This window comes from Rousettus aegyptiacus, unplaced genomic scaffold (genome assembly GCF_014176215.1).
Source record: "Rousettus aegyptiacus isolate mRouAeg1 unplaced genomic scaffold, mRouAeg1.p scaffold_m13_p_17, whole genome shotgun sequence".
NCBI lineage: Eukaryota > Metazoa > Chordata > Mammalia > Chiroptera > Pteropodidae > Rousettus > Rousettus aegyptiacus.
Window position 1 is genome coordinate 39,742,599 of NW_023416292.1, and position 19,554 is coordinate 39,762,152.

A 19,554-nucleotide genomic window follows, 5' to 3' on the forward strand; every position below is an offset into this window, starting at 1 on the left:
TTCGGTATGGTGGAACATATTCACACTGCAAATATAAAAAGCAAGAGCTTTATCAAGACATAGTGGAGAAAAATAGGTGCAGTAGAGATTGGATCAGCTACTGGGAAAGTCAGATTAAAGTCAAAAGTTAATAAGGGCAGGAAGATGGGCAATGGGGAATCAGAAAACTTGAACAATGAAATCTAAATTGAAATTCAGAGCCAAAGAGGTTCACATCTCCAAGACGGAACTACCATAGTTCATACAAGACTTATTTTCTCTGGCTTATAAAATTTTGTAATTTATCACTTGACATATGTAAGCTCCTTTTTAGGTATCGGCAATTGTGGCTTATGGATACAACCGGGGTCTCACCGTACATTATATTTAAAAATATATAATAGACTATTTTTGAGAGCAGTTTTAGGTTTGCAGCAAAATTGAGCAGAAGATACAGAGACTTCCCATACCCCTTGTGCCCCTTCACAATGCGAGCCTCCTCCTGTGTCAACCTCCCCCACCAGAGTGTGCATTTGCCAGGACCGATGAAACAATATTACCCCGAGTCCACAGTTTACACTAGGGTCCATGTGTAATGTCTGTTGTACATTCTTTGGGTTTGGGTGTACCACATTTTTAGCATCAAGTTTTTCCATAACATAAATATGGATTATATATTATTCTGGGAAAAATTATTTAACAATCCACAAGGTAAACATACTGCTATGGTGTTACTATAGTCATTGGTATGGGTATTATTTATATTTAAGCAGTATAGTTTCTTTTAATTTTAATTTCATGAAATCTGAGAAAACAGCCAAATGACAATTAAATTAAAATGTCTGTTAATATACGTAATAGTGCCTATTTTAAAAAATCACTAGAAAGACTAACATTTTAAACACAAATACTATGTTATGTATTTTTCTTAAACAAAAATTTCAGATAGCTCAAACTAAGAAACTAGTTTCATAAAATTGAGAAATATACAAAGTCCTTGTCATACCTTGTAAAATCTGTCTGCTGGGTCCTGCTGTCTCTTTTAAGGAGGGACCATCTGTGGAGAGTTAAGTTAAATTATTTTAAAACATGTCTTCAATTCTTGATTCAATTTTTGTGATTCAGAGTATTTTTCATTCAAATGTATTGTGAAGGATGCATGCCTATAGAGCCATATCAGACCTACGAATTATTTTTAAATTGTAATATAGTAATTTAATGGAGATAAACATGGGAAATTTCAAAAAGCATCAAAGGTATAGAGTGTTTAAGAAATTATTATAGTATGCAATCTGGTATTAAAAAAAAAGTCATCAAAAACAATGTAAAAGTCTTCTAATATTTATAACATACCTTATACAGCTTGCTACACTAACTTTACAATTGAAAATTCTCAAAAAAACAAAACTACTAGTTGAAGTTATAAGCAGTCCAAGAAATGAAGCCAGAACAGCATCCAAGAAAACTGGACTATGGAAATAATAGTTTTCCAACAGTTTCTATCTAGACGGAAGTGGCAAGCTTTTCACACAGAAGAGATAAAAAATACCTTTTCATTTTGCCTTTATGATGAACAAATAAAATAATACTTCAATCTGTATCCTTAAATACTTTGAGGATTAGTAATTAGCTTTAACATCAAAGCAGAAGATATAAGCAAACAATTAAGAGATCAGCAATATTCATTAAAAGCGATCATCAAAAGGACTGATAAGCTTTCTGATCAGAAAGCTAACAGAGAGCCTGCCCACAGCATGGTTCCTGGTCCACAGCACCAAAAAGCTGACATTACTACAGCCTTGACAGAGCACTGTAACAGTACCAAAAGAAGTACAAAAGAATAAGGCTGCACAATAATTTCTGTCTGGACATGGCACTGCTGTGTGGAAAGAAAAATGTAACTACCTTGAAAATCCTGCTGTTAGTCAAAAGCATAACCGTTCTAAAAACCCAGCTCCTGATCAAGACAAAAGATTTCTGTCTATATAGGTAGTAGGTCCAGATAAAAACAGTCATTTTGATATGATTATTTTGAAAGGCATATTCCACTGTACTAATATAACAGCTATATAAGACATTATACTCCTATCTACGCAAAATCTAAAAGCCCTTCCAAATATAAAATTTGTTCTCTGTGGCAGAGGCTAGCTAGTTGTTTACCAAACCCATTTCTAAACAACTAAACTACATTTCCCTTGAGTTAAAAGTGGTGTGTGTAATTGAATTGTAAACAAAGAAATACAAGGTGTTAACCAATTCCAGGCTTAGAAGAATATCCCACATGATCTTCTATATACTGTATCTCCAGCTGGATACAGAGAAGTCAGTGGTGGATTCCAAGGGTTAAGAATCCCATGGATGGAAAGAGCCTGGATCCCTGAATTGCCATAAGGAACAGAGCCCCACCTTCTACCCTATCAACCAACAGTAAGATATAGACCTTTACTGCTTATATCACTGAGATAAGAGCAATTAACACAAACTGCAGGCTTTACTCACAGTGCAGTATTCCAATAAATATAAAACACAGTATTTCCCAATGAGACTGTGCCTCTTATGGGCAAAATGGAATTGGGCCCTATTACTGAAGACTGGCTAATATAATACTAAGGCAAAATAATAGTTAAGAACAGATTTTAGAGTCAGATTCCCTGTGTTTGAAGCCTAGAATTTCTATTCATTAGTTGCTATAATCTCTTCGAGCCTTGATGTCATGCTAATTTTTCTTTCCCACTTATCATTCTCCCCCTTGACCAATAAAAGGCCACCTTTCACCTATCTAGAATCTTACTACAGTGCTTTCCCAAGGGTACTAGAAAATTCTAGGGCAACGAACAAGCGTTTGTGGTAATGTTAACAAAAATAATGACTCTAATTACTGGTTAGCAAATCCTTTCATAAGCATCGTGGTTTCTAATTCTTTGCTTTAATAAAATGTAGGGATTAGCTAATGAAGCTGACAATTAATAGATCATTAAAAACAATTTTTGATGATAAATTATGTCATTTTTGGAATACAATTCTGAAGGTATTCAAAGAATTGAATGAAATGTGGTAACAACTTGTGTTTTAACATTTAACATTAATATGCTCATTATAATGATGAAAAATAGGAATAGAATGTTTTATGCTATTATTTACCCATAAACTAAGAGCTTCAATCATTAAGATATACATTTCAAATAAAATATTGCTTTTTTGATTATATGTGTATCAAAATTTGAAAACGGAATTATTTTGATTGACTTTGTGCTAGTAAAAATTATAGTAACTCCATCCAAAAGAAACATTTAAATGCTAAGTCTTACATTCCTAGGAAATAAAAAATTTTAATTTATATGCATATTTTATTGCCAAGAAGTATAACAGATGATCAATTAAAAACATAACACAGATACACTCCATTATTATAAAATTCTGTTAAGGATATAAAATGGTAACAAAAATTCAAAGAGAAACAAAATGCTATAAAATTTATAACTGTATACATATATATTTTTGAATAGATGATAGTGGGTCTCGAATCACTAAGGTATTTAAAGTCCACTGACTATATACAAAAGGGTAATAAAGAAGTTTCATCCTAAAATATTATCTATAGTATCAGAAATTATATTCTTTGTAATATTTAAACGTTTTTTTAGAAATCATCTTAAAAATGAGAAGAATATACAGTTTTTTGAAATTATTTTGGGGTTCATGTGAGCAAACACTTAGAAAAGCACAATTTTAAAGCATACCACTGTAACAGTTACAAAAGTATAGCAAATCATAGAGACTGAAAAATTAGGGGATTATACTCAACCTCCAAGGCCCCTTTTATATTTTCAAATCTCAAGCTTTAGCATTCTAGGTGGCAAGTATACACAATATTTAAGGATATAATTTATACAAAGATTAACCAAACTGTATCCCATAAGCAGCTCCATTAATCTGTACTCTAAAATTTCATGAATAAACTATTTGAAACATAATTTAAAAATAAAATATTAATTAAGTTGATAAACACCTTATAACTTAGTACCCAACAGTACATAAGTTAGCATATAAAATTTCCTAAGAGCACATTGAGGTAAATATCAGGTGATATCTATCAAAATTACAATGAAAATGTGAAAAATTGAAAACAACTATCGTGTTTTTATAAGCCTATATATAACATGAAAGGCCTCATAATCCTTTTAAAAAATCATGATTTTCATCTGCAAAAATGCAATTGTTCCTCATTCATTAATACTCATTTAAAATAGTAGCTTTTTATTATAATATACACACTGAAAAAAAAGCTGTATCTACTGCCTTATACCAAGTTAATTTCAATATACACTAAAAATGATCTAGCCCGGGGAACCATTTAGTCTAATTCATTAGAAAGGGAGTTGACTGCAATACTTTTAACAGATTCTTTCAACTAGGAAAAGGAATTTGCACAATTTCTGTTTGTTTGGAAGGCTGTCCACTGGAAACGCTATAGGCTATACTCACCGTGGGAATGGAAGTGTCCATGTCCATGTCCGTGTCCATGAGCATGATCATGGCTATGCGCAGCACCATGTTTCAATTCATGACTATGGCAATGATCTCCATGGCCATGGGCCTGATCCAGAGCACCATTAAAGAGGGAATGGCTGTGTCCATGGCCTAAAAACAGTTTCAGAACAAAAGATATATAATAATACATTATGTAATGATTATAATATTGACATTAGTGAAAGGAATTAGCTCTAAAACAATATTCGATTCAATAAACGTTCACTTGAAAAAACTGTTGTAGATTCATTAAAACAATACTGAAATCCTACTATGTAGTACAGGAAAAAAATAAAGCAGAAACAAGCTGGTCCTACAGTTTATATGGAAACACAAGAAGGGAACCAGTATAGTCAAAACAACCTCTAAAAAGAAGAATATAGTTGGAAAATTCACATATCTGATTTCAAAACTTACCTCAGTTACATTAATCAAGACAGCATGATGCTGGCGTGAGGACAGACTTACATATCAATGAAAAAGAACTGAAAGTCCAGAATTGAACCCTCACATTTATGGTCAACTAATTGTTGACAAGGGTAACAATATAATTCATTGGGAAAAATGATCTTTTTAACGAATGATGCTGAGACAACTGGATAACTACATACGAGAAAATGATATTGGACCCATACCTCACAACATACAAAAACTGGCTCGAAATGGATCACAGACCTAAACGTAGACTTACATAAATACATTTTAACCCCAAAATGTAAGAATGGTTCCTCATGAGAAAAATCTATCAATGTAATTACTCATTTTAAATTAACTAAAAAGGAAAAAATGATCACTTCAACATATGCAGGAATATCCTTTAGTTGATAAAACAGTTTTATCAGAAACAGACCATAAACATCAGACTCAATGGTAAAACTTTAGTAGCATTCTTCATTAAAGCAATGGTTCTCAACCTTATCGTCACATAAAAGTTGACTGGAGAGCTTTGAAACAAACTGGGTCTCTTCCCCTAGAGATTCTGATGTAAATGTCCTGGAATTAAACCTGGGCATTAGTGTTTTCTTAAAACAGATTGACACAAGGATACAAGCTATAAGTATTTCTAATCAATACTGTGCTAGAGGTCCTGGTTATGCAATAAGACAAGCAGGAATAATGGTTTTCATTCTTAAGAGTCATAAAAACTTTCAACTACCTAAAAATGAACCAAATGAAAAATATATTTATTAAAATGCCTAAGATAACTTAATAAAGGACATGAAATTTAATATTAATATGAAATTTAATGTAAGCTATATCAGTTTTCCATAATTAAACATAAAGAGAACACATTCCCAGTCAAAATCCCAACAAGATGTTTTCATAAAAGGTGATTAAACTGATGGAAAAAAAACAAGCAAGTTAGGGGCAAAAAACTTTGGGAAAAAACCAGACAGGACTTAACCAAGTAGATATTAAATCATAAAGTTCGTAACAACTGTTTCATTGTGATAGTGGGACAGCCAAAGAGAAACAGACTAGACCTGAGATATAAGGCAATTTAATATAGGGTAAAAGTGTCCTTTTACATCAATGGGGTAAAGGCAGATTAATAAATGGTGCTCAGAAAACTACTTATTCACACTGAGGGGGAAAAAAAGTTCTAACTCACCCCATCACGAAAACAAATTACATACAGATGAAGGACCAAAATGGATAGGGAAAACATCATCAAACCAAAATTTTCACAGTATTAAATTATAAGAGAATAGGTTTATGTTCCAGGGATAAGAAACTCCTCTAAGCAAAAACATTCTAGAAAAAATATATAAGGCACAAAAACTAGACTGTATGCAAATTAAAAAACACTATGTAAAAGTTTAGTTGCAGGCACACCGGTGGTGGCAAGGGAGGTGGGGAACAGAAAAAAAAAAAGTTTCAAGATAAGCCAGACTGGAAAAGGTATTTGCAATATTTAAAACAAAGAATTAGTATACAAAATATATAAAAAATGCTTATAAATCAATTAGCAATAAGACAGTAGGGAAAAAAAAAAAAAAAAACAGACACTTCCCGGAAGAGGAAAGACATTTAAATGGCCTAAAAATATACAAAAAGATTTTTAATCTCACTACCAAACAAATACCAAATAAAGTGAGATACCATTTTTGTCAAAATATAAGCAAAATGGTTTTAAACACATAATATTAAGCTTTGTAGCTGGGAGGAAATTAGTACTTGCATTTATTGCTGGGGTAAATGTGAATGACAGTCATTTTGGAGGACAATTTGCTAATGTCTACCGAAATTAAAAACTGTATAACCTGTGTCCCAGCAATTCGACTCATATTCCAGCACAGTGCAATTCACTGTGATGACAGAAATGTTCTACACTTGCTGTCCTATATGGTAGCCTTATGTGGCTACTGAGCACTTGAAATGTCATTAGTGTAACTGAAAAACTGAATTTTTAATTTTATTAAATTTAATTAATTATAATTAAAGGTCACCTTCGACTAACGACTACCACATAGGACAGCACAGCTCTGGAAAACAACCTGCATGTGTCACAAGGACATGCTTCATATGAAATCGTGAAAAACCTGAAGCAACCTGAAGTGTATCAACCACAGAAGACTGGCAAAACAGACCGTGGCGCCCCACACCGTGCGGTTTTACGTGTTCGTTAACGAGAAAAGGTAGACCAACATACACCAAAGGGAAGGATCTCAAAGGCAGACTGTACAGTAAATTTCATACCCACATACACTATAATTTTTTTAGTAATTAGATTTGTGGTTTTTAATGTATATTTATATATAAATGGCATCATAGTAAACAGATAAATATCTACAGAGATCTAGAAGGACCCACACCAAACTGATAACACGTATAACTCTGAGAAGGCACTGAGAGGGAGGGGCATGGAGAAGTGGAAGGGATGGTTCAGGGAGAAACTAATAAGAGTCTATTAACATATTACTTTTGTTATTAAAAATCAATATACAGTTTAACTTTTAAAATGATCAATTTTCAAAGTGAGTAACTATGACAGATACCAGAAAATGAAGAAACAAAAGTTTCTAACCATCATACCAGAGCCATGAGAATGTCCATGACCTCCATGCTTGAAAACAAATATTCCTATTAGGTTTACCACAAACCCAAGAATCGAAACAAGAAGCAGTCTCTCATGGTGTACATCTGGAGGGGCTAGTGCTCTCTAGAAAACACATAATACAAACTGCATTGACATAACTTCTCATTGATCTACTAGTAAAAACAAAAAACAATTTAAAAAATTTTTAGTTACTTTCAGAATTAAAATCACTGCAAAAAAATATGCTAAACCAGTATGTAAATATAAAACCAATATTAGATACCATAGAAATGGTAACAATTACTATTTTTAAATAAATACAAATATGTAAAACCATGAATTTTTGGTTTAAAACCTATTCTTCTTTGGTATCTTAATATACTGCCATTCATTTTAAGTTAATTAACTTTTAAATTTTCTTTATTTGTTTTAATATACCAAATATTAAAGATTTACTAACAAAACTCTCGGATTCTATTTTAAGAGCTCTTCCCAACAGACTTCACTACCCATATTCTGCCTTTACTATGAACAGTGTCAACACTTCATTCATACCTTGTAATGCACAATTATTTATTTTCAATTTCAAGTAGTTACTCATATAATTTTTCAACTACTTTGTTAGTTCCTCTTGTGCACACATATGTGATCTAATCCAAGACTGTCCTCAGTAAATACTCAATAGCATGAAAAACAGCTCTATGACATGTATCTTTAGTGAATAAACATTTTCATTACAGAAATTCAATTTATTGACTCTAGTCATTATCTACTATACCTCAACTCCTTCTGAGAAAATAAAAAAAGCAGTGAAGATCAAAAATAGGCCATTGACAAAGCCAGCCAGAACTTCCGCTCTAACATACCTAAAGAAGAACAAAGTAAACAACTGAATTATTAAGTTATTTCTTAGAAACCCAGTGATAAATCTACATATATTCAGAAATTCAAAGCCATATTATCCGGTTATAAGTAGCCAGCAAAGTCCCAGTATTTATAGAATAGTGCATTATTGTACATATATTGTAAAAATAAATGAATTATGAATTATATTTAATAGCAGAATGTCATAAAATATATGAATTTCTACTTGCCAATCAAAAGACCTTCTTAGAGTAAGTAGGTTTAGAAAGGCCTTTCACAGAAATGTAAACCTCAAGTTGCCACCGGAGAAGGAGCAACAGGACCAGACAAATATGCAAAGGATCCAAAGATAAAAAGTAGAAGAGCTTAAAAAGGGGGTTTTGTAACTTATTAATTCCTTCTTTTCTAAGAACTCCTTATGCTTTCTGCTTTGTACCTTTCAACTTTCAAATCTTTGTAAAGTGGAACTTTGATCTAAAGGAAAATAAAATAGTTTCTGTAGTATCTCAGAGACAACTTGAGATTTATATTTCCATCGCTTTTTCTAAGTAAGATTAATAAATTTAGCAAAAACTTTTCAATTACCTATTTTTAGAATCAATTCTACCTTCACATAATTCTAATTAAACTATTTTAAAAATACCTGTCCTTTTCTCCATGGACTTCTGAAGCTTTCTGCTTCCTACCTGTGTGAGGCATTGGGGAAAGATTTTATTTTTCCATAAGGTATTTTTGGCTTATTTAAAGTCATTAGAAACAACTTTAACCTGGAAGTTTTACATGTCCAAACATTATTCAAAAGGTGCTGACAGCAGTTAATCACTCTGGTCCTTAAACAGTGTAACAAGAGTATCACAAATACTGCTTTTTCTAGCTTCCTATGTTAATTTCTAGATAATACAATTTTCACTATAAAGAGAACAAACTCTAAAATGTGCTCCATCCGGTTATGTTGGAGCTTGCCCTATCAGGTACATTCCATATATTTCTACACTCAGAAATAATACATATTTCTACCTCGTAATACATATAAATGAATTATCTTATTACTTGTCAAAGCATATACTTTTTTCTTGAGAAAATGTTCACTAAATTCAAAGAATTCACGGCCTGTTTTCCATAACCCATACTTAGGGATTTATCTAATATATCAACAGGGTTACTGACCCCCAAATAAAAATGTACTTTCTTTTAACTCATCTTTCTAGACTCAAAGCTAATGCTAGATTGAAAGCCTTTTGTCCTTGAATTCCACTAGATTTCAAGATCAGAGGCAGGAATGTTTTTCAGGCATCTTTTGGCCCCTAATGCCTGAGTAGGTGCTCCACAAATTCTGATAAATTATCGGACTAAAGTGATTTAATGAGGTTAATATCTTCGCATCTACCTACCTGTCAGATATATATTACTCTTACGCTGGCTTTGCTATTTCAAAAATATGGTGTGACAAAAAACAACTTTTATATAAAGAAATATTAAAAAGTCTGCTGTTTCTCAGATTCCTCCTTTTCTTCCTTCTACAGCAGTCAGTCTCCTATAGTGATCACACTGAATTGGGGGCTTTGGGATTAATCTGCAGGCTTAGCCTACTCAGTGTCATTTTATGTACTGGCACAGTATTTCACTCCTGCTGCTACTTACTCCTATAGCAATTTCAAATGTTACATCAGCTTTTATTCTCCAATGTTTTCCTTTCTCAAAATCCTTAATCGACCAATTAAAACTGAATAGTAAAACTTGCTCTGGTATTGGAGGTATTCAAAGCTACTCCTAAAAATATCTTATTATAACTATGTATGGTGTCAGATGGGTACTGGATTAATCAGGGTGATCACTTCATCAGTTACATAAATGTCTAATCACTATGTTGTACACCTGAAACTAATATAATATTGTATGTCAACTATAATTTAAAAAATAAAAATATTAAAATGTTAAAAACAATATATATGTGTGTGTGTGTGTGTGTGTAGAAGACTATATGTTCTAAATAGAAAATAGATACCCTAAGAATTAAGAAACCAGGGGGAATTTTTATAGTCACCTACTGTTTATCCGGAAAGATTATTAAATAAGATATTCTAATTAGATTTGATATACAATACAAATGTAATTTACAATACAAAATTATAATTTCACATACGATCTTTCTTTAATGATCCAAAGTATACTTAAGAACCTTTTGATTATATAGTGCCATGGAAAATATTCTTTTCTGAGCATTCAATGTGTTTTGATTTATAGATATCCAGGATCTTTTGCTTTATACTATAAAAATAGTATAATTAATGTTTTTTGTTTCTTTTTAAATAATTTTACAACCCTATCAATTTGGTTATACCCAAAATCGGCAAATGCTGTCACAGAATTTCAAATATCTCTTATAGCATTTGTCACAATGTATAGTTGTTATGGTATTTTTTATACAATTGTTTCCCCATCAGACCACAAGTTCCCCCAAGACAAGCACCATATCTTAATCAGTGAAGGAAGGAAAGACAGACTGGGAAAGCAAGAGAAAAAAGAATTACAGCTGAAGAAGTTAAGGAAGAAGGAGAGTAAGAAAGAGCCTGAGAGATACAGTGGTAAAGGGGAGAGGCAGAGAGCAGGAGAAAAGAAATAATAAGAGAAAGATATGAGAAAAGGAGAGAGGAATTGGAGAGAAAAAGAAAGGAAGAAGGGAGAAGGAGAGAGAGAACACAGGCCCAAGTAACTAGAGAGAGAAAGAACAAGAGACCAGAGAAGGGAGTTTCAGAGAGATGAGAGAGAGAAAATGCGTATGAGGAAGGGAATAGGAGTGAGAGATGGAGAAAAATAGGAAAGACAGTGAAGACAGGAGAGAACATGAGAGAGCACTCACGAGCAAGAGGGAAGGACAGCGGGAAACACAGAGGGAAAGACAATGACCAAGCGGTTCAAGAAAGAGGATGTTAGTTCTGACCCCCGCTTACATACAAAAAGTTTCTGAACTTAAAAAAGAAAACACTCAGGCAGAGTAAATCAAATATTAGAAACTCCATCGCTTCCCTCAACCAACGACGCAAAAAAGCAACTGTGCTGGCTCAGAAGACCAGGTGTTTCAACATAGTCCCTTCAGCACAAACGCTCTCCAAATATTTGATTAATTGTCCCAAGTCAGCAGGAGTATGAGAAGTGTTTTACATAAAAGCAAAGTTGAAGAGGATACGTAACATAAAACTATATTAGGACATAATTATTTTAAATAAATAGCAAAATATCCCTCCAAAAAAGGAAAAAAAGAAAGAAACATGACTATTCATATATATTGAAACTTTTTCTTTTTCTTCTTTAAAAAAAAAATGGTTAAAAGTTGAGATATTCTCCTATCTAGTAACAATCTCACCTAAAAATTTTTGGTAAAATCAAGATGCCCTCTAAATAGAAGAACTTAGATGCAAAAAAAAAAAAAAAAAAAAAAAAAAAAAAAAAAAAAAAAAAAAAAGGTATATATTATGAATTCCAGTTATATAGCATTCAAAAACAGGTAAAACTGATCCCTGAAGTTAGGAAAGTAGTTACCCTCAGGGAGGTGAGCAGGAAGGAACTAGGAAACATGAGGGGGTTTCAAGGGCTGAAGTTCACTAGTGCATTCACTTTATGAAAATTCATTGAGTTTGAGATTCGTGTATCCTTCTGCATTTATTTCAATAAGTGTTTTTTTAAAGTCTTACCCATAAGAGAAAGCATCATTATCTCTCCATTTTGAAATAACAGATGCTGCCAGTCCAGCCAAAATGGCAGTGCTATCGAAAAACATGTGAAAAGAGTCGGAAATCAACCCTAAGCTGCAAAAAAACAAACACATTGGCATGTGAGAATAATAACCAAAGAGTAAGCATCCTTCTCTAAACATCAAAGATTCGGCCTCTGCTCATGAGGAACTAATATTCTAAAAAGACAACAATGAAATATGATATATAGAAAGACACTAAGGATAATTTTTAAATGTTTAAAAGGGAAACCCACACACCCCTTGCCCAAGTAAAAGCCCAGCTACCACTGACAGGAGAAGCAAAGCTATCTGTTGCTGGGGGTAAGGTTGAAGCCAGCTTGGACTCAGGATCTTACACTGATGCAAGGCTAGGGAGAGGGGTGAGAAGGTGTAGGAACATTACTAATAACCACTTTTGTACTCAGGTATGACGGGCCTACATAGTACTGAGGCTATAACGGGAAAACCAAATGCTCCCTTTCCCCCAAGAAAAGCCTGACTAAGGTATAAGGCAAGAGCAATCTACTGCTGAGAGCCAAGCAGGACCACCAAGAAAGATTCCCTGTGGCACAGGTAGGCGGGTTTGCTGAAAGCTGACAGTGGAGCAAGTACCCTCCAGTACTCAAGTCCCACACTAAGCACAAGGTGGTAGGAGCCACTGTGAAAATTTGAAGTCTGTGACCTGTTGAAATTAACTAGCAATAACAAAACCCAAAACCCAGCTCAACTATTGACCAGATAGGTTCAAACCCACACGCTAATGGCCTGACAAAAATAGGTGTGCATACTTCTGGGCATAAATACCATTAACATCGGTCTCCATTATTCTTTTAAATTAAATATCCAGCACTTAACAAGATATTTATAAGACATATAACAAGATAAAGAAAAAAAATAAAAAGTAAGACCCATTATCAAGAGCTAAAGCAATCAACAGAAGCAGAACCGGAAAAGGCCCAGAGCTTGGACTATTATAAGAACTTCAAAATAAACATGATTAATATGGTAAAGGATGTGGTATAAGCTAGAGAAAATTCATGACTTCCCACAGAGATAGAAACTATAAAAGAATCAAATGGAAACAAAACCTTTTTTAAAAAAGTTATAATATTAAAGATAAAGAATAATATATATGGATTTCTGAGAAGACAAGACAGAGAGAAAGAACTAGTTAGGTCAAAAGAAATTATCCAAAGTAAAACACAAAGAAGAAAAGGAGTAAAAAACAAACAACGACAAAAAATCAGAACAGTGTAGGCAGATTAATTCATACATTAATTATCTTTCATTCTTTCATTCAGCAAATATGTAGCAAGCATATTATGTACTATGGAATAAGATGCCTGAATAAGACAGAAGATCCCTATTTTAATAAAGCTTACATTCTAGTGGAAAGGTGAAAGGCAATGGACATTTAATGGGGGAAAAATACACAAAGAGCTTAGCTATTTTTCCACTGATGACACATTCTCACCGTAAAAAATATAAATCAATTTAATTAATTCTCCTTTTAAAATGAAGGCTCTGAACAAGAATCAGAACTATTTAACCTTTGTTGCTATCAGATCAATTGTTTCTAAGAACCTTTATTTGTAAAGAGAGTATGTTTTGACAAATTTTTAATTGATAAATTCTTGACATCATGTTCATAACATCTTGAAACAATTTTTACAGAATAAAAAAAAAACACAGAAATAACTATAAGTTTTGTTGAAAAATTTACTCAAGAAATTAAAAATCTAATTGAACCTTCAGGAACTAAGGTAATCCAGTCATATAAAGAAACTGTTGATCACCTACATAAGAGACGTATACCTAGAGCACCTGGCTCAGGTGACCAGGGAGACTGTATCACTGGGCCCCATAGGTCACCTGCTCCATAAGGCCATTCTGCTAAGATCAGGAGACTTAGCAGCTCTACCTGCTAATACATAGAAACAAACACAGGGAGTTAGGTAAAATGGAGACTGTCTCAAATGAAAAAACAGAACAAAGCTCCAGAAAAAGAAATAAACAAAACAGAGAAAAGCAATCTATCAGATGCAGAGTTCATAAAACTGGTTATAAGGATGCTCAATGATCTCAGTGAGAACTTTAACAAAGAAATAGACAGAAACATAAAGATAAAAACATAAAAAAGAACCAGTCAGAAATGAAGAATGTAACAACTGAAATGAAGACTATATTAGAGGAAATTAACAGTAAATTAGGTGAAACAATCGAATCAGCGACTTGGAAGATAAGATAACACCCAATCAGAACAGCAACAAGAGAAAAGAATTTTAAGAAATGAGGACTGTTTAAGGGGCTTCTGGGACAACATCAAGAGTACCAACATTTACATCAGAGGAATACCAGAAGGAGAAGGGAGAGAGCAAGGAATTAAAAACCTATTTGAAGACATAATGATCAAAAACTTCTCTAACCTGGCAAAGAAAATAGAGATTCAAGCCCATGAAGTGCAAAGAGTCCCAAACAAGATGACCTCAAAGAGGCCCACACCAAAACACATCATAATTAAAATGCCAAAGGTTAAGGACAAAGAGAGAATATTAAAAGCATCAAGAGAGAACAAGTTACCTAAAAGTGAGCTCCTTTAAGACTGTCAGCTGATTACTCAATAGAAATTTTGCTGGCCAGAGGGACAGGCATGAAAATTTCAAAGATGAAAAGCGAGGACCTACAACCAGGATTACTCTACACAGAAAAGCTATCGTTTAGAATTAAAGACAAATAAAGAGCTTCCTAGACAAGAAAAAGCTAAAAAAGTTCATCACTACCAAACCAGTATTACAAGAAATGTTAAAGTGATTCCTTTAAAAGAAGGCACACGGAGTGACTGAATGGATAAGAAAACAAGATCCCTACATATGCTGCCTACAAGAAACTCACTTCAGATCAAAAGATACATATAGACTGAAAGTAAAGGGAAAGAAAAAAGTATTTCATGAAAATGGAAACAGAAACACAGCTGGGGTAGCGATACTTTTACCAAACAACATAGACTTTGAAACAAAGGCTATAACAAGAGATAAAGAAGAACTCACTAATCCCACTTCTGAGTATTTATCCAAAAACTCCAAAATACTACTTCAAAGGAACATATACATCCATCTGTTCATTGCAGCATTACTTACAATAGCCAAGATATGGAGGCAACCGGGGTGTTTAGCAGTGGATGAATGGATAAAGAGGTGGTGCATATATATAACGGAACATTACTAAGCCATAAAAAAAGAATGAAATCTTGCTACCTGCAACAATATGGATAGACCTAGAGGGTACTGTGCTGAGTGGAGTAGGTCAGACAGAGAAAGACAAATGCCATATGATTTCACTTACATATGGAATCTAGAGAACAGGATAAATGAACAAACAATAGAAACAAGCTCATAGACACAGAGAATATTTTGATGGTTGCTGGATTGAGGGGGGTGATTAAAGGGATGAGAAAAGAGGGGAAGAGATTAAGAGGTACAAATTGGTAGTTACAAAATAGTCATGGGGGTGTAGAGTATAGCATGGAGAATACAGTTTGTAGTACGATAATAACTATGTATAGTTATAGTGTCAGATGGGTACTGAATTTATTGAGCTGATCACTTTGTAAGTTATATGAATGTCTAATCACTGTGCTGTGTACCTGAAACATTGTATATCAACTATAACTGAAAAAAATAAAAATATAAAAAAAGAGAAATTGTTGATTAGTCAACAAAAGGAACTAAAATTGTAATGTCTAAAGAGATATAGAAAGCCAGATCATGAAAAGGCCCAAGCAATTTCTAAATCTGCCAAGGCTTCAATAGGAACACATCTGTACTCCCAATCCACTCATAAAAATAAAGATGGGGGAATAAGTGGATGTGAATTTGATGGTGAACATAATGATGAATAACTGTTAAATGATCTAGGTATAATGAACACTGGTTCAGAGCTAGATTTCAAATCCGGAAGATACCAGAACACAATCAAATAGAGTAAACTGGAGAAGAGTGCCTAAGATCAGAACAAGCCGCCTAAGAACAAGCCACAGAAGGACAAGTCATGTACCACTGATGTTTTCCTTCTGAATATTGACAATGGCTTGGAAATCAGTGGTTTTAGTAATTTCCTCAACAGATCTCTATAGACCAAAAGAATTACAATATACCTAACCTTCCATGAAAGAGGTAGCCTAGATATTTCAAATATGAATCCCTTCAACAAGACATTTCACGTACTAATTTATGCAATGGTAGGCCATAGTGAAATATAATGTATTGCAATATAAAGTAACTATAGCAAAAATGTTCATATAACAAACCAAGATAGTTTTGCTACACTCAGAATATATGCCACAATACGGCATAATTTAGGAAGAGCAAAATGTAAAATACATATTGTATATTTATAATAAATTACTATTCCAATACAAGTTAAGACAACAGAGTTGACCCTTGAAAAACAACGGGTTGGAGGCACTGACTCCTTCCCCTACGAGCAGTTGAAAATCTGAGTATAGCTTTTGACTCCCCAAAACTTAACTAATAGCCTACTGTGGACCAGGAGTCTCACCCATAATACAGCCATCACATATTTTGAATGTTATATGTATTACATACTGTATTTTTACGATAAAGTAAGCTGGATAAAAGAAAAATTAAGCAAATCATAAGGAAGAGAAAATACATTTACAGTACTGTCATATTTATTGAAAGAAATCCACATAGAAATGGATCCATGCAGTTCAAACACATGTTGTTCAAGGGACAAATGTATAGTGCATTTAACATGTACAATACATTAAAGAGTTTTAATATTATGTGATACATATATCTGATTCACAGAGGATTCAAAATTTTTATTACATATATTGATGTGATTTTTCAATATACCTTTTATGACCAAGTTGTAACTAAACCAATAACCTTCATAATTTGCTGTGTATTCTTGACAAAATCGAGTTCATGTTTGAACTGTGAAGTTCACTTTTTCATATAAAACTATACATGTCACAAAGACTGGTGATATTATATGTCATTGTTCAATTTCAACAGAAATAAAGATCAAGGACAGCAACTTTCTCTGAAAATGGACTTTAAAGGACAGAAACTAAGTCTATTTAATTAATAGAAAACAAAGCACATCTGGGGTCCAAGAGCTATTTCAAGGAATTCAAGAACACTCTGAAGTTTTTTCTGAAATCAGGAGTGTTGGTTTTCATCTCAAATGGATATGAGATTGAATACAAACCAGGACACCCGAAGGGTGATGATCTTATCGTTGGCTGAATGTTTTTATATGACCTTAAGTTATTCAGCATCAAACATCTAGATAATAGTATTTCATTTTCAGAGTTAAACTGGGTTTACCTCTTCCCAAAGCAGTTAACAAGCAAACAACAACAATAAAACAAAGGTAACACCAAAAACCATCAATGCAAGAAACATAAGCTTTTAGAAAACTATACAGAATTTTCTATTGCAGTCAAGCAAGACTAGAGGAAAATCGAGTTTCAGCATACAATTAAAGAGAGAATGACACATATTTCTCCAGATATCCCCATTATAAACCTCTTCCCTATTCCAAGAGCTAATGACAAATTAAGCAGAACATCACAGATATTCCCTCTCAGAATCTTAAGGGTGAAACCAAATGCCACTCCCCCACAGAGAAGCAAAGACACTCCCCCATGGGGAGGCAGGGAACAGGTTTCTCTCAATTCCAACAAAGTGGGAAAGCTAAGGCGTGTAGTAAAGGATGAAAGACTCTCCATCTGCCAAAATGAGGAGGGGACTTGTCACTCCTGTCTGTCTGACAGAGTAGTGGGGGGCGGGAACCCAAATCTTAACTGCTCCACGTGATGGGCCCCGGATCTTAAACGTAGCCATGTCAGATTGGTGTGGATATGAGAAAGCAACTGAGCAGCAGAGGTGGTGGCAAAGGCAAAATCTTCCTGATGAGAAGCTACGTGGCATTAAGCAGTGTTGTATACCCCACCCCCTGCTTCCGCCCGAACCCTTTTCCCGGTTGGTTACCAGTTGCTCCAGATGCCGTAGAGTAGTTCAACAAAAGCGAAAGAGAGGTTCAGACACAGGAAGAAAAACAGGTTCCGAGACGTCTTGTCCGACAGGATAGACCTGGGCAGGGAACAAGTGGGGAAGAGTCGGGAGAGTCAAAGGGGTGCCGGGACCCGAAGACTGGATCCCCCTTTCAAGACCCTCCCCGTCCACACGATCCTTTCCTCAAAAGCGAGAGAGGGTGTTCCCGAGGCTCCCTCCCTGGACCTCGGGCTGTCCTTAGGTCTGGGCCTTCTCCCTTTGTGCCGGACACCCACTTCCCGCAAACACAGCACCCCGCACCTAAACCAGCCCGAGATCTTGCCGAACAGATTGAACTTAGGTGGTTTGTATTCATCGTCCTTGATGGACAGGGGCAACATCTTCAATGCCCGGCGAAAAGCCGGGTCTACTCCCCTCTAGAAGTGGCTCCGTGGGTGATAACAGCGGTGACGCCTCAGGCGGGAACCCCCAGCACTAGTCCCGGGCCGCGCGCCTCTTGGAGACTCAGACACAGACACAGACATACGCCCGGGAACTCACGGACTTCCGGCCCGGGCCGCGCAACGCGTCCTGGGACGGGAAAGGGGGGAGGCGGGGACGGGGGCGGGGCCTGCACGGTGGGGCGGGGCTTGTGGCCGAGGCTAGGAGCGAGCCGCGCCGCGGATGTGTGAGCTGGGACCGGTTAGCTGTCAGATCAGGGAACCTAAGGGACCGCCACCTGGACTCAGGAAGAAAATCCTGAGAGGAGAAAATCCTGGGTGACTGTGAGGTTGAACGCCAGCTCACGCCCACCCTGACTTCCTACCGCAGATGTTCCCGGATACGCTGGCTTCCAGCGTCTGCCCTTTCGCCATTTCCCCTATTACTATTAATCCCGGTGCATCAGGTAGCAGCAAAGCCTAAGAATCCAGGAGATGATGCGTTATCTTGCAGCCTTTTCTCGGAAAGCGCGAGTGATGGCTTTGGCGGGTGAACTCCGTGAGCACCCCAATTTTACTGATCCACCCCACCCGCCCCCGAAAACAGCGCCTGACCAGATACGGCCCCGCACAAGGCCATCTGTAGATGTCTTCCTAAGGAATGTGGAAGCCCTTTAAAGGCTGCTCTCACGAGGCCATTTTTGGAGGTTTGCTTAGTACATTGTTTCCCCCATAATCAACCCGCTGATACCCCAAAACTCTCGAGTTCGTATACAGGTCGCCCCCGGGGCCGCAGCCGCGCCTGTCATTCCTGTCAACCTCCCGGTCGATTTCAAGTGCAGGAGCAGAGGAATGGTAGTGTGACGCGAAGGCATCCGGAATGCAGGGGGCGAGCCACCGGCACCCTGGGTCACCTTTGGTCACCCTTGGTTGTTGAGACACTTC

At 35.4% G+C, this 19,554-nt stretch overlaps 1 protein-coding gene across 1 annotated transcript in view; it reads right to left on the reverse strand.

Moving 5' to 3' along the window:
* Positions 1-18,742, reverse strand: part of SLC30A7 (solute carrier family 30 member 7) — a 51,697-nt gene extending 32,955 nt beyond the window's left edge. The window contains exons 1-7 of the mRNA XM_016133543.2: positions 18,491-18,742; positions 18,167-18,268; positions 12,106-12,219; positions 8,328-8,415; positions 7,546-7,672; positions 4,465-4,620; positions 986-1,036 (exon numbers count right to left, since the gene is read on the reverse strand). Of these exons, the coding sequence (XP_015989029.2) occupies positions 986-1,036; positions 4,465-4,620; positions 7,546-7,672; positions 8,328-8,415; positions 12,106-12,219; positions 18,167-18,268; positions 18,491-18,570 (718 nt within the window). The 5' untranslated portion in view covers positions 18,571-18,742. The remainder of the gene's footprint in view (positions 1-985; positions 1,037-4,464; positions 4,621-7,545; positions 7,673-8,327; positions 8,416-12,105; positions 12,220-18,166; positions 18,269-18,490) is intronic.
* Positions 18,743-19,554: the final 812 nt, after the last annotated feature.